This window comes from Anastrepha obliqua, chromosome 1 (assembly GCF_027943255.1).
Source record: "Anastrepha obliqua isolate idAnaObli1 chromosome 1, idAnaObli1_1.0, whole genome shotgun sequence".
Classification (NCBI taxonomy): Eukaryota; Metazoa; Arthropoda; class Insecta; order Diptera; family Tephritidae; genus Anastrepha; species Anastrepha obliqua.
The window spans coordinates 28,047,878-28,062,922 of record NC_072892.1 but is presented as its reverse complement, the minus strand read 5'-3'; the positions used below and the strand labels follow the sequence as shown (position 1 = coordinate 28,062,922).

Below are 15,045 nucleotides of genomic sequence, written 5' to 3'. Positions count from 1 at the left end.
CTGTATATATTTTAGAGACAACGGTCAACAGGTAAAATAAAAGAAATTAATTACTGCATTGGTTTACAAGTAAGTATATTAGCTGCTTTCGATTCGCCAGGAAAAATTAGCAAAATTTGAGAAAGTGTAAATAATTTGGTACGTTTTTATATGCGACTGCACATATGGACTATTCACAAAAGGCTAAATTCGTGCCATATCTTCATAAATACTGGAAGGTCCTGCAGTCCGTTTCTGTAAGAAATCGATAAAATTGTCCATTTCATTTCGCATTTCGGAAATCTTGACGCGCATTTTCATCTCGGCGGTTGTGTTAACTAACAGAATTGCCGCATCTGGGGATCGGAAAACCTACACGTGATCGTCGAGAAGCCAATAAATCCTCAGAGAATCACAATTTGTTTTATTATTTTGGAGCAGTGGTACCATTGGCTCATTTTTATTTGAAAATGCTACTGGAAACGTCATTTCGGTCAACGGTGAGCGCTACAAGGGAATGAATTGGGTACGAAAATTGTAGAGATATACTTAGGCAATCTTTGATTTCAGCAGCATGGCGTGCCCTGCCACAATCTTTTGCATGTCAAGTTCGGTAATCGGGTTATAAGCTTTCTCGGCGTTTATCACTTGTCAATTGGATGTCAATCGGAGCTACGGTTTGATGTCGTTAAACTTTTTTTGTGAGGTTCCATGAATGATAGATATTATAAGAAAACCCCGTTAACGACTCAGACACTTATGGTTAATATTGAGCAAGCCACTTATGTTTGTTTGATGACAGGAGGCACTTCGTTTTGTCCTTGTTCACCACCAAACCCATTCACTTTGTTTCTTTATCTAGTGTGGTTAGTTGAAAACAAGCGTGGTTAGCAAATTGTGAAAGATTGTGTGTTTTTAATTTAATTTAGGAATTTCGACAAAAAGAAACAGGTGTCAAACTCAACTACATCAGTTCAAGGCAAGAGAATTAGTGAAAAAGAGGTTGTCTGTAAAGTCGGTTTACTGACGATAGTTTAACGTGACGATAGTTAACGTCATAAGAAAATACTAATTGAATGGTTGCATTTTTCAAAAGAAAATTTTAATTTTATTTGTTTGACAGATATTTTGTATGGATATAGAGAATGAGTTAACATTAACATAACATAATATACTTTAACATAACATAACATAACATCACATAACATAACATAACATAGCATAGCATAGCATAACATAACATAAAATAACATAACATAGCATAACATAACATAACATAACATAACATAACATATCATAACATAACATAATCACGTCAAAAAATAATAATAACATTAAAACAACAGGTATTATTAACAAACTTGGTTTTATTTTAAATTCTTCAAGTAAATCAAATTAATAATAATCAATAAGAAGGCATATGCAAATACAAATAAGTGAATTTATATATGTACATATGCGCATATACATACACATATACACTCACTTAAGTAGGAGAGAGCAAGATGTCGAACGTTGCCGTTCGTTTGCTTTGTTTGCTTTGTCGTTCGTTCCGCGCTTTCGCTTGCAGTTCATTCAATGCAATGAGCAAGGTAACGACATATGAGCAAGGTAATGGCAATGAGCAAGGTAACACTAATGAGCAAGGTAACGGCAATGAGCAAGGTAACGACACATTTTTTCGTGCGTGCAGCCTGTTAAATCGAATTATAAGACGTTATCACGTCAAAAAATCCAGTGTTGGCGAATTTGTTTCAGAATCGCTCCTCTCACGAAGCCCAAATGCAAATGCAATTTTATCCCCTGATGCTTGCTGGCACTTGATAATGTACGTCGATACTTACACATTGTATAATAATTTAATACGATTCGGATGCTTGTCGTTTGTATATAATAATCAAAAGTAAGAGGAGATCCATGACGAGTATAATTAAATTTGAATCATCAATTAAGTAATTAATCTATTTCGACTTTTTTAAATAGCACCCTTCAAATGCAAACAACAGTTATTCATTTTTTATAGTGTAAAATCTTTGATCTCTTTATTTAATAGTATTTTGCGGTCCTGAAAAGGGCCTTTTTGTGTTATTAAAAACAATTAAATAAATAAAAATTTTATGTGTATACCGTGATAAAAAAATTATTAAAGCATTTCCAATGTATGGGATGTAAATAATAATATTAAATTATATTAAACAATTATAATAATAACAATTACAAAGTATACTTATGAATTTATGGTATGTATGATATGTATGTGTATCTGATATAAGTATGTGAACAGAGTTCCTCTCCTTAGAAATCACTTATTCAAAAAGCCTGAGATATTTTCAATAACGCGTTATTGTTAAATGCACTAATCATTAATAAAGTATTTTTAACCCAAATTAAATTCCACGTCATTTTTGACGCCTTCAATTGAGAAATGCTTTATGCATATACGACTAGTTTTCGGGTTGAATGCATCTTCTTTCCGACAGAACTAAATCCACTTTCAGGGGTTATATACAGTTAGAATTTTCAAAAAATTGATTTTTTTTCTTAGTGTACATATATTTAAGAATACACACAGAAAATTTGATATCGTTCCGGTGAATATTTTCAAAGTTACACGCAAATTTGAAAAGGCGTTTCAGAGTGCTTGAAAGTGCAAGGCAAACTTTAAACGCGCTTTTCTCAAAATGGTGTTTTCAAAGTCGGTGACCAACATTACTCCAAAACGGCTAAGCCGATTAGTCTCAAATTTTAGCAAGAGTTTCTTAAATATATTTTTTAGTAATTAATCAAAGATTTTTTCTCACCGATAAATATATTTTTTATAAAGAACTTAAGGCCGAAATTTAGTTCAAAAATCGATTTTTTTTAGGAACTGCCTTTTTCTATTTAGAAAAATTTACTAGACTAAGATTACTTTATTGAAATCTGTTTGGTTTTTTAATCAGAGGATCCAGAGGATTTTTTTTCTCAAAAAAATTCTGAAAAATTCGCTTTTTTTCGGCCTTCTAACTGTATATAACCCCTTCATAACAAAGCCGCTATCACAGTTTTGATCCGCGCACTTCATTTAGATAAAAATATTAATTCTGTTAGGTGCTTGGCCGAGCTCCTCCTCCTATTTGTGGTGTGCGTGTTGATGTTGTTCCACAAATGGAGGGACCCACAGTTTCAAGCCAACTCCGAACGGCAGATATTTTTATGAGGGGCTTTTTCATGGCAGAAATACACTCGGAGGTTTGCCATTGCCTGCCGAGGAGCGACCGCTATTAGAAAAATGTTTTTATTAATTTTGCTTTCACCGAGATTCGAACCAACGATCTCTCTGTGAATTCCGAATGGTAATCACGCACCAACCCATTCGGCTACGGCGGCCGCCACTCACTTGAAATAACGCACATTAAAATTACGCACTTTCGCACATTTGTATTCACCGTATTCATAAACCGTTGCCATGGCAGGAGCATCATTAACACAAGCTAAATTGAAATACACCCCAAGTGGCGTCAGCCCATCAGCTGATTCTGTCAAATTCTCTCAGAAGAAAATAACAGTGTGTTATCAAGCGCACCTCTAAAGAATCTTTTCACCATGAAACAACATGTATATAGTAAGTTTATTCGATAATTAATAAATAATGAAAGTGAGTTTATCTATAACATTTAAACGAATTTTTTAAGAGCTAATTTTCATTCTTAAGTAATAGATAAATAAACATTGTTTAAATTATTTTATTTAAATTGCTAAATTTTGTAATGTCATAATTATAAGCATATTGGTAAATGACTAATAAATCGTTACTTAGTAGGGAAATCGGGCCAGTAGTTTATATGGTATCTGTGCGTAGACCCCTCGAATAATCTATCCAACCAATTACTTAATCCGTCCAAAAGATTTTCCTCCAAAATAATTTTTGGTTCAGAGTCAGAGTCATCCGAATTTATTTCAACGAATGCTCCTATTTCTGGATCGCTAGTTTCCCTCAAGAGATGTTTCGTCATTTTCACCAAACTCTGTAAACAGATAATAAATAAAGATTATGCAAAAAAAAAACTAAACTCGAACAGTTTATATATTTCATATTATAAATATGCTATACTGTATGATGGGAGTGATTATATGAACATACAGTGATGGGCAAAAGTCACCATACACTCTCTATTTTCGTCCACGTCATTCAATTCCCAAACTCACAACTGTGTTTACAGGTCATTGATCGATTGGCACTCACACAGAAAAACTGGGCTTATCATTTAGTCCCTATTGCAAAAGGGAGAGAGAGACTTTCAGAAAAGGAGACTATTGAGTGTTTTTTCTGTAAATGTCCGTGTTTGGCAGCTAGACGATTAAGGTCACTGGGTGGTCCTTTCTTTGAAAGCCTATGGCAGAGCGCCAACCTAATTCCCATCAATATCTTCCAATTCAGCAACAGTTCTGACTGGCTATAGATATCTGCCTGTTGGAGGTCTCGTAATGGTATTAAAATGGCGCTTTAGTGCTACTGAGGCAGTGCCATAGTGGTACCTCAACCATTTCACCTGCATAGCTACCTACAGCAGCCAATCCTTAACAATGAGTGCCTTGAAGCGTTATCTTGTTGAAAGCACTAAGCTCCGAATTATCCTTCGAAGGTTTCAAATTATGTTCCAGTAAAGATTTTTATTTATAACGATCCATGCTACCCTTAATTATTGCTATTTTTCCTACTCAGATGCCGCAACAGCTCCCGAACCATTACGTAGCCGCCACCAGATTAGCTCTTTGTCGCATATGAGCCCATATATGGTATTGTAATTTTGATATAATTTTATTTCCAAATCGAGTATTATAAAATACTTCAAACTATTTTAGTCCATCTAATATATATCTAGCAATAATAAAACGCAAATAAATTGTTTATGACTTTATGACATTTCGAAATAACCTCACTTTTGTGCAAGTCGGTGAAAAAGCAGAATTGAATTGCGTGTGATTCAGTTTCAAAAAACGAAACGAGTAAGTATTTTTTTTATAAAAAAAAAGTATTTTCATGCAGTCGATATACCCATCTTTCATATGTGATAATAATTTTTCTACTTTTCTATACGTTACAACTAGTTTTTATAAATGGTTCTGTAAAAAAAAAACTATATATATATATATAAAATTTCATAATTTGTTTTTTATTGATAATCAAATAGAGCTATTTCCATCGTGAACACTTTATTAATTCATGCAGCAAAGTGTTAAGTGCGATATTTTTCCCCTCCAAACTTTCCAAATATGCGCCCTTCCATCGTTGCTAAATATACCATATTCAACTTTGATTTATTTGTGAACAAACTTTCTGCCCGAAATCCATCCCCTTTTCTTTATGTGGTTTGGCGAATTCCAAGTAAAGTTTACGGATGCCTAAATCACGACTGAATTCAGTATTACTAAAGCAGCAAACATAATACGAGGAAAGAAAAAAAGTACTTTATTCTATCACAACACACCATACGTTCTATGTGTAGACTTTTATCAAGACGAATCTATTAAAGATAGATTTGGTAAATCAGCTGAGTTTTTTTTTATTTCGCCGTACCCATGTGGCTGTCAGCTCAGAATGAAACAAAGCGAATCCATTATTTGTTTTCTACTTTCTCAATACCTTTCTTTGACAATCAAACGTACAGAACATTGTTGTTGGTCTAGTGTCACCACCTTTAATGAATGCGCCTTGACTTTTATCAACGCTAGTTTTGCGTTTTTCACCCAAAAAGAATGGATTTTTTCAGTTATTGTGATTAGAAAAATGTTTCAAATACAACTGTATCAACACATTTTTCAATAAACTTTTTGGACTTTCAAACCAACGCAAATGGGGCGTATATGTAGACTTTTATCCATCACTTTATATGTAAAATAGAACCAATATTTTTTAAATCAATAGAAGCATCAAGAGCAATGTTAGAGTTACATTCAAAGAATATGTCAAATTAAACTAATGACTGTTATGTTGCGGCTCTATGCTTTCTGCCGGAAGAAAGTATAATATTATCCAAAAATAAAATGGGTGCATCCATGTGCCAGATGATTAAGATGAAACTGTTTTTGAACGTTAATTTACTTACATATATTAACAACAAAACTTACCTTCCCATCGCGGATTGACTCTGGATGTTTAGCATGATACATGCAAAAGTATTTCCTGTGACCATTTAAAGCAATTACTGTACCCACACAATTCCTGGGGTTTATATTTAGAGTTTTGGACTCGCACAACGAGAGTCTCAGTATTTCCGAGTACCAAAGCAAGCCTTTTTCTATAAGCATATGACCGAATAATAAAGTTTTGGATTTACGATATGGCCATACAGCTTTATGAAATGCAGGAATCAGCTTTGGTCGGGTTTTTATATCGGTAACTAAGATTATAGTCCTGCACCCCGGTTTTAACAGGCGAACCATTCCATTATATTTTTCAGCTCTAAGTTCATGTAATTTCAGTTCTGGAGTACTGCGAGTTTGTTTCAATACTAAAAGAAGAAATAAAGAAATAAATATTTGATGTGTATTATTTCAATTCAAAATTTCAACGAGAAATACGAATATTTTATAAATAATCACTTCACAAAATGAGGGAATAACGATTTTCGTGCATGCAGAGCCAATCGTTGCTGTTGATCTAATTAATTTTTTTACATAATTGAGTTAAAAAACTGTAGATCCCTCCATTCGTGGAACAACATCAAAACGAAGGCCACAAATAAGAGGAGGAGCTCGGCCAAACCACTAGCAAAAGTGTACGCGCCAATTATTTATTTATTTAAATTAATTATTATTCAAATTCTAAAGAGCCTAAATTCTTTCGGGTAATTTTCCTGTATTTTCAAAATTTTGTGAAGACTAAATAATGTAGAATTAATATTCTCCATTTTAAAATTCTGTATACTGTATTTTTGAGCCGTCTTTCTGTTTTTTAAAGTACACTAAAGAAAAAAAAAGCGAATAAAAATAAGTGTGCATTGTCATTATCCCAGAATTTGTAACACAGAATTTTGCAAGCAGAATTTTGAAATACATTATTTCACAATAAAGAATCATATCAAGTAGAATTTTACGATACAGAATTTTACCCCTCAGTTGTTGGAGGTGTGGCCTCAAGAATAAGAGATTGTAAAGTTGAAAAGCAACCTTCCATGTTTCAAGTTAGTTCAAGCGTAGATGGAAATTCAAAACGTAATACAGCCACGCCATGTAAAATGTAACATGAAGTGGTGATTTCCTGCAACACGGCCTTTAAATTTGCTCAAATTTTGTACATAGACTAAATTCATGCTCAAACTGACGGAAATATACATAAAAAATGTTGAAATTTACGTATACCTGATATATCATTCGCTATTCAATATCATTATAAAGTATTCTATACGATTTGATAAAAATTATAATAGTTTTCAGAACACAAAAACGACAAATAATTTAGTAATAAATTAATGCAAACGAGTTAAATATTTAAATATCACTTACAACAGTTAGGGTTTGTTTTCAGCTGTCCCTTTTCTTTCAAGCTTTCTTCTTCAGCTCGAACAAAGTAGACCATAATATAACCAACAGCAAACATAAATACGACGGTCCCAACAAGTGATAACATGGCTAGAATAAGTTCTTTTTCCAAATTGTCAATCAAATACTCGCTCAAATAACCCAATTTGGTTATCCATCTACTAACTATGGATTGTGCATGTTCATCAAACAGATTCTATGAAAGAAGTAAAATTTTATTTACAATTAAGAATTTTGAAAGAAAATTAAAGAGTTAAATTTTTATTGATTCAGAGAGTGAATAGATAAAGCCCTGTTAATTACAAGAAATCTTTTCCAGCAATATTTCAACTGATATGTGAGGGTCGGGAACATTTAAGCTTAGCATTCATAAAAATGTATTGGTTACTTACTTGAACAAAAGCTTCGTATTCGAAAGTCTCACTTGTTTTTAAAAGTCTTTGAATGGTTTTGTCGAGATATCTCTTGGTTACATTTAAAACATGTTCATTTGAATCAAATAAATTTGGTTCCATATTAAGCTGTGCTCCTTTAATCCATTCATATTTTATACGAGTTTGATCGTACCGCCAAATAATCACAATTTGATAGAGCTGATCTGTGTCTGCGCCTTTAGAAATCGCGTTAATAAAGTTGATTTGTTTATCCTATAAAAAAGAGGAACTAGAGCTTTTTAAAGGTAATGTAACATTTTATTTATGTATATGTCCGCATATAAGGGGTATGAAAGAAACAATATTTGTGTCCCATGAAGTAGCTAACAAAAGAAGACATCTAACCCAGATTCAAATAATGAAAGATTCACGTGGAGCATTGTAGATGTGTATGAAAGCAAAATATAATAAAATGATTTACACCGTCAATCTTATTACATTATATCCAAATCTGGTAACTTTAACAAACAGAATACCATATTTTTGTTGGCAGCAACAATCATTTTTGTATGCAGTATTCATTGCATTGTGCATTATCTGCAAGGAGCTGAATATACCTATTTTAGTCTAACATAAAACGGTGGCAGCCGAAACCAGTCAAAGCTATAGAAGCAACTGCAGCATTGCGGCTATATATAAATACCTACTGGACACGCATACGCCAATACCACCTAAACCACCAGACATACAGTGACTCACAAAAGTATTTTGCATGAGAAGACAAATAAGTTCACGCTTCAATTCCTGTATATTTTTTAAATTCATTTGTTAATTATTTCATGAATTCTTAAACATAAACCTTATATCTACATAAACAATGTATTAAAACTTTAAAAGAAAAATATGTTCCAATGTAAACGTAAAAAAAGTAAAATAAAATAGAATTCATTGCTCACAAAAGTATTTTGCTTTTGACTAGGTGGTGTACAAATATACTAATTTCTATTAATTCAATATTTCGTATGACAACCATTATTTTTGGAAACTGCTTCCAAGCGCCTTGGCATAGATTCTATTAACTTGTGACAAAAGTCAAGAGGTATTTTTCCCCATTCTTGGAGTAAAACATCTTTAAGGTCACTTTTTGACGAAATTTTGTGTTCTCGCACTCTTTCTTCGAGATAGGCCCACAGATTTTCTATGGGGTTGATATCGGGACTTTGGGGAGGTGTTGGCAAATGTTTTGTATTAAAAAGTATCCACATTTTGACATCATGAGCTGTATGCTTGGGGTCGTTGTCGTGTTGAAACAAAAAGTGGTTAGACGACATTCCCATTTTTTCTGCACTGGAATGTAAGTTGTCTTTGAGAATAGACAAATAAAGATGTTTATCCATCGTTCCATCTATAAACACCAGCTTTCCGACTCCTTGGGCCGACATACAACCCCACACCATGACGGAACCTCCACCGTGCTTAACAGTGGATTTAACATTTTTTAATCGCAGCTCTTCATTTGGCTTCCGCCATACCATACGACGTCCGTCCGGACCAAAAATGTTGTATTTGCTTTCATCACTAAATATGACGGTTTTCCAAAACTCAAAACTTTTGGTTTTATAGGTGTTGGCGAATAAAAGCCGCTTTGCTTTATTGACTTGTGAAATCAGTGGTTTTTTCCTTGTTGCACGACCGTGAATATTGTTGCTTCTGAGGGCTCTACGCACTGTCTCATCGGATACTTCAATCTGAAAGGTTGCTTTTATTTTGTCATTGATTTTTGGGGCTGATAAATGTGGGTTTTTGCGATTTTCTTTCAATATTTGGCGTTCTTCTCTCTCAGTTAGCAACTTTGGTCGACCAAAACGGGTTAAATTTTCTAAATTACCGCGTTCTTTACACCGTTTTATTACATTTTCTATCGTTTGGCGGCATCGACTAAACATATTGCAAATATATTTCGTAGATTTTCCTTCATTATGGAGATGTAAAATAATTTTTTTTTTCCGCTGTAGTTAGTTCTTTGCCCTTTGGCATTTCCGATATGCACAGTACCACAATTACAAACGAAATGAACTCAATTACAAATAAAATTGATTATAATACGCACTTGTAGCCACAACTTCAGCGAAAACAGAAAAAGTAACTGAACTGCGTCCAGTAACGGTATCTATAAACAATAAGCAAAATACTTTTGTGAGCACACATTTTCATTGATACGCACGTTTTTTGTTATATGCACCTAACGGTACAATTTTTGTGCATGATGTGTAGCCCAATTGCTAAGACAGTGCTCAATAATGCGTGTAAGTATTAACATTTTTATTTTCGGATACTTAGTACATACAAAATCTTAAATTTGTACATACGCGCTATTATGCAAAATACTTCTGTGAGCCACTGTATTTAGGACAAACAAAATCATTTCAATAGATATCTCACTGAATACTTTCCACAAAAATAACACCTCTCGAGAAGTTTACAACAAAATATTCCTAACATATAAAGCAAACTGCAAATCTGATATTTTTTGTTATACCGATGGCTCTTTACTCAAATAATAGCCGTCTTAAGCTGTTATAGAACAACGGATGGACGGAACCTTCCAAACAACTCATTATACTCTTCTTCCACCAAACGCTGGTATTTTCAACGCCGAACTAGCAGCAATTAATTTTGCCGTTCACCACTCAGCCTAAATCAACAAACGGGCCGTCATATTCTCGGACAGCTTAAGTGTGTTAAAATCGCTAATAAATGGAAACAGTGAAGCGCGCCGATATGTAATGGGAAGCATAAATGGACAGAACGAAATTAAACTAATATGGATACCAGGCCATATGGGATTAATAGGCAATTAGCTAGCGGATAAATCTGCGAAGCAAACTTTTAACATCCTACTCGTAGCTGTCATGACAAACTTCCATAGATCGTATCTCAGAACATTAAGAGATAGCTTGTGGGAATCATCAACCTGTTTCTTAAGGACCCACAGCTTCAGATGCGAACGACCAAACTACTACAAATATCTCTTACGCGAAAACTGCATCACAATAGCTAGAATAACAGTAAGTGACAGGCGGTATAATCAGAGAATGTTAATGCAATGAGAAGGAGCAAATGTTAAAAGAGCTTTTTTCGAGTTCTAATTTATAGATTCATAATAAGGTCATTTCAAATTCAACTTTCCTGAAGAGGTCGGAATTGCAGATATTTACCACGCGAGTGACGCGAGTGGAGGGTTTCTATATTTACTTACCACGCTAGGCCAAGAATTCAGATATTTTCTGCGTTTACCATACTACTGAGGACGTTCATAAGATTTTTCGGCACACTGCTAAGGAAATCGAAGCGAATAAATTTGCGATTAAGAAGGCCGCGCGGTAGTTAGTTTGTGGTGCAGAAGCTAAAGTCGACGGAGTTATTCGTTTTGTGTTTTTGCACGTATTTAATTCAGGTTCAAGTCCTGAAGTCATATTTTTTTTCTTGCACATTTTTTTTACAATTCAAACCAGGAAAGTTTGGTAAAATTTTTGAGTTTATTTTAATTAAAATTTCTTTAAAATACTGTTTTTTGTATTTTATAAATGGAAATTTCTTTTCGGTATAAAATAGTTCATACTGGATATGACCTGATTTTTATATAAATCAATCAAAACAGAAAATATGTACATATGTCTATAATCTATTTCATCAAATCCAAATTATATTGATGAGAAAATATCATTATAATATCCGTCCAGAAAGCCAAACGCGCATACACAGATGCATATGCATATAATTACGCACACAAACTTTCAACTAACGCAGAATATGTACATATAAAACTGCGAATCGAATAAATGAGTGATTTAGAAAATATCACTAATAATTGTAGATTAGCGCAATCGTGAAAGACGTGTTGTGTATGCACTACATCGTCTCATATTTGACTCAGGTTCAAATCCTGTGCACAGTTTTTTATTCGATATTTTTATTTCATTTTTTATATTTGGTTTAATTGAAATTGATTTAGAAATAGTGTAGATATTCAGGTTTTTCTAATACCAGTTATTTAGAAATTTATTTTCTATATAACATTATTCATTTGAATTGATTTATATGTAAAACAGCCATAAAGTCAATCATATGAATATGCATTCCTATATTTAATTTCTTCAGTCAAATCTGAACTGCTTACATACACATATTGATGAGAAAATATTCTAATATCCATCCAGGAAGCCTAACGCGCATACTCACATATGTGTTTAAATATATGTACAAACTACCACCATTCTAACAAACCCAGAACACAAGCTTCTGCGCACACTTGACACATGGGATATGTATACCTTATGAGCAAAAAGAACCGGGAAGGTGATGTTGACTGTTTCCTTCGATTGCCAAGGCATAGTCCACCATGAGTACCTTCCATCGGGCCAGACAGTCAATAGAGAATATTATTTATCCGTTTTGAAACCTTAGAGAGATGCTGTGTGTTGCAAACCGCCGGAAATGTGAGCAAACAATTCTCAGATTTTGCATGGTGATAACGCGCCATCGCACTGATCAAAGAGAATACAAATCGGCCTGCCGGGAGTGTTTGGAGGACTGGGTTAAGCGTTGGCACATGTGTGTTCCTTCAGACGGGTCATATTTTGAAGGAGATAATATAAATTTTCCTTAAATTTAACTCTGTTTTGTTTAATTTAAACATTCCCGGTACTTTCTGATCATAAGGTACATATATGCGGCTTTGCGGACAGCAATGTGTGATTCGCTGGAAGTCGCATTAACTCTCGACTGTCGCACAGTTAGAAGACATATTTACATACATATAAGGGTGCATACATACATACGGAGCCGCGGCCACTCGACATGACAAAAATTTAAGATTTATCAAATATTGGCAAACAATTCCACGCGAAATATTCCAATATTGACTATTTTCGAATGGTCGCGAAAATTGGCATATGGGCGGCTCGTTTTATGAATGAAATTGAAATATGAGCTCTAACTTATGAATGAACTTTTTGTTTTTCTTCTAAATTGTTCAGCGCAGTCGCTGATAGAATCATGGCCGCTGCGACTGCGTCTACGAATGTATTTTATTTTTGTAGTCGCCAGGCTTAGATTTTAGCTTTGGGCGACATGCGCATGTGAGGTATGTGTTTTTGTTGTGTTCTAGAACATTTTAGAATGTGCGGTGGCAAAGCGGCCACGGCGTTGCGCTTGCTGTTGCTTTTGCGTCTATCAAAGTACATATCGTGTTTTTGTAAGTACAATATTAGGAATATCGACTGGTGAAAGACAAAAGTACACGGAAGCAAGAAGGGAGCGCTGTGCTCGCGCATATTTGTATGCATGAATGTATGAACGTGCATGGATGTAGTAACATATGAATACAATTATTTTGTAGGAAGTTTAGAAGGCAAGTAGGTATATATGTATGTATATATGCTAGGACATAATACATACATAGAGCAGAATTGTTTTTGCACTTGTTAGGAAGAAACTCGCTAGTGCGTATGTGTATTTGTCTTGTAAGAATGTGATGTGCTGTGACTTGTGTACATACATAAGTCAAGGTTATTTGGGCATACATGCATATGTACATATGTATGAAAGGAAGATGATGTTCTTGCGCTTGTGCATTATTGTTTTTCATATACAAATGTACATACCTACATATGTATGTAAATGCTGTCGAATACATAAACTATAAATTGACATACAATATAAAATAAGTGTTGATTTATCTTAAACCGTTTTTTTTTTCTTAATGCAAATACCTCCTATTGACATGTACATACATATTATGTATGTATATTGTCATATACACCTAATTCTCTTTTTACACGAATTTTTTTTTACACGAATTCTTTGGGAACGTATCTATCGTGTAAAAAGAGAATTAGGTGTACCATCATTTATGTACATATAAAGTATACGTTCATTTATGAATGTATGTAATGAATTACTTTCAGAACTTTATTAAAATTAATTCGCGTCGCGCGCATGCACAAAACCTTGGTTCACAACGCAGGCGCAGAAATAAACGCACTGCGTATTTATCCTCCCCATGTGACTCGGCATCAATTCTCGGCGCCAATTTTTTTTTTTTTTTAAATGTGTTTTTTCTAATGTAATCGTAAAAAATTTTTAATAAATTTTATGTATCCGCTTATCATTTCAAAAGTAACAAAATGGTAAAAAAATAAGCAGTCGAAGAAATAAATGCACCGCCTATTTTTCCTCGCCACATGTTAGACTCGATTTCAATTCCCAGTGCAAACCTTTTTTTATAAATTTTTTTTTTTTAAATTCGTTTTTTTTTTATGTAATTAAAAAAAATTATGTAATAAATTTTACGTATTCGCTTATTATTTCAAAAAATACGAAAATAGTAAAAATTTAATTAGTTTAATGTATTTATCCTCCCCACGTGACTCGGCATCAATCCTCGGCGCCAATTTTTTTTTTTTTTTAAATTTTTTTTTTTAATGTAATCGTAAAAAATGTTTAATAAATTTTATGTATCCGCTTATCATTTCAAAAGTAACCAAATGGTAAAAAAATAAGCAGTCGAAGAAATAAATGCACCGCCTATTTTTCCTCGCCACATGTTAGACTCGATTTCAATTCCCAGTGCAAACCTTTTTTTATAAATTTTTTTTTTTTAAATTCGTTTTTTTTTTATGTAATTAAAAAAAATTATGTAATAAATTTTACGTATTCGCTTATTATTTCAAAAAATACGAAAATAGTAAAAATTTAATTAGTTTAATGTATTTATCCTCCCCACGTGACTCGGCATCAATTCTCGGTGCAAATTTTTTTTTTTTCGTTTTTAAATTTTTTTTTTTAATGTAATCGTAAAAAAATTTTTAATAAATTTTATATATCCGCTTATCATTTCAAAAATAACAAAATGGTCAAAAAATAAGCAGTCGAAGAAATAAACGCACCGCCTATTTTTCCTCGCCACATGTTAGACTCGAGTTCAATTCCCGGTGCAAACTTTTTTTTATAAATTTTATTTTTTAAAATCGTTTTTTTTTTAATGTAATTGAAAAAAAAATTATGTAATAAATTTTACGTACTCGCTTATTATTTCAAAAAAAAAAAAAAATAGTACAAATTTAATTGGTTTAATGTCGAGGTGAGAAATGTGTTGTGTGTTGAG

The 15,045-nt window shown here is 33.3% G+C and overlaps 1 protein-coding gene across 2 annotated transcripts in view; it reads right to left on the bottom strand.

The window, feature by feature from the left end:
• Positions 1–3,570: 3,570 nt before the first annotated feature.
• LOC129253048 (dnaJ homolog subfamily C member 16) overlaps positions 3,571–15,045 on the bottom strand; it is a 32,763-nt gene continuing 21,288 nt past the window's right edge. For both annotated transcript variants that reach the window (XM_054891279.1, XM_054891280.1), the window contains 4 exons: positions 7,896–8,150; positions 7,468–7,699; positions 6,091–6,473; positions 3,571–3,986 (listed from right to left, as the gene is read on the bottom strand). In XM_054891279.1, coding sequence (XP_054747254.1) covers positions 3,771–3,986; positions 6,091–6,473; positions 7,468–7,699; positions 7,896–8,150 — 1,086 coding nt within the window. In that variant the 3' untranslated portion in view covers positions 3,571–3,770. The remainder of the gene's footprint in view (positions 3,987–6,090; positions 6,474–7,467; positions 7,700–7,895; positions 8,151–15,045) is intronic.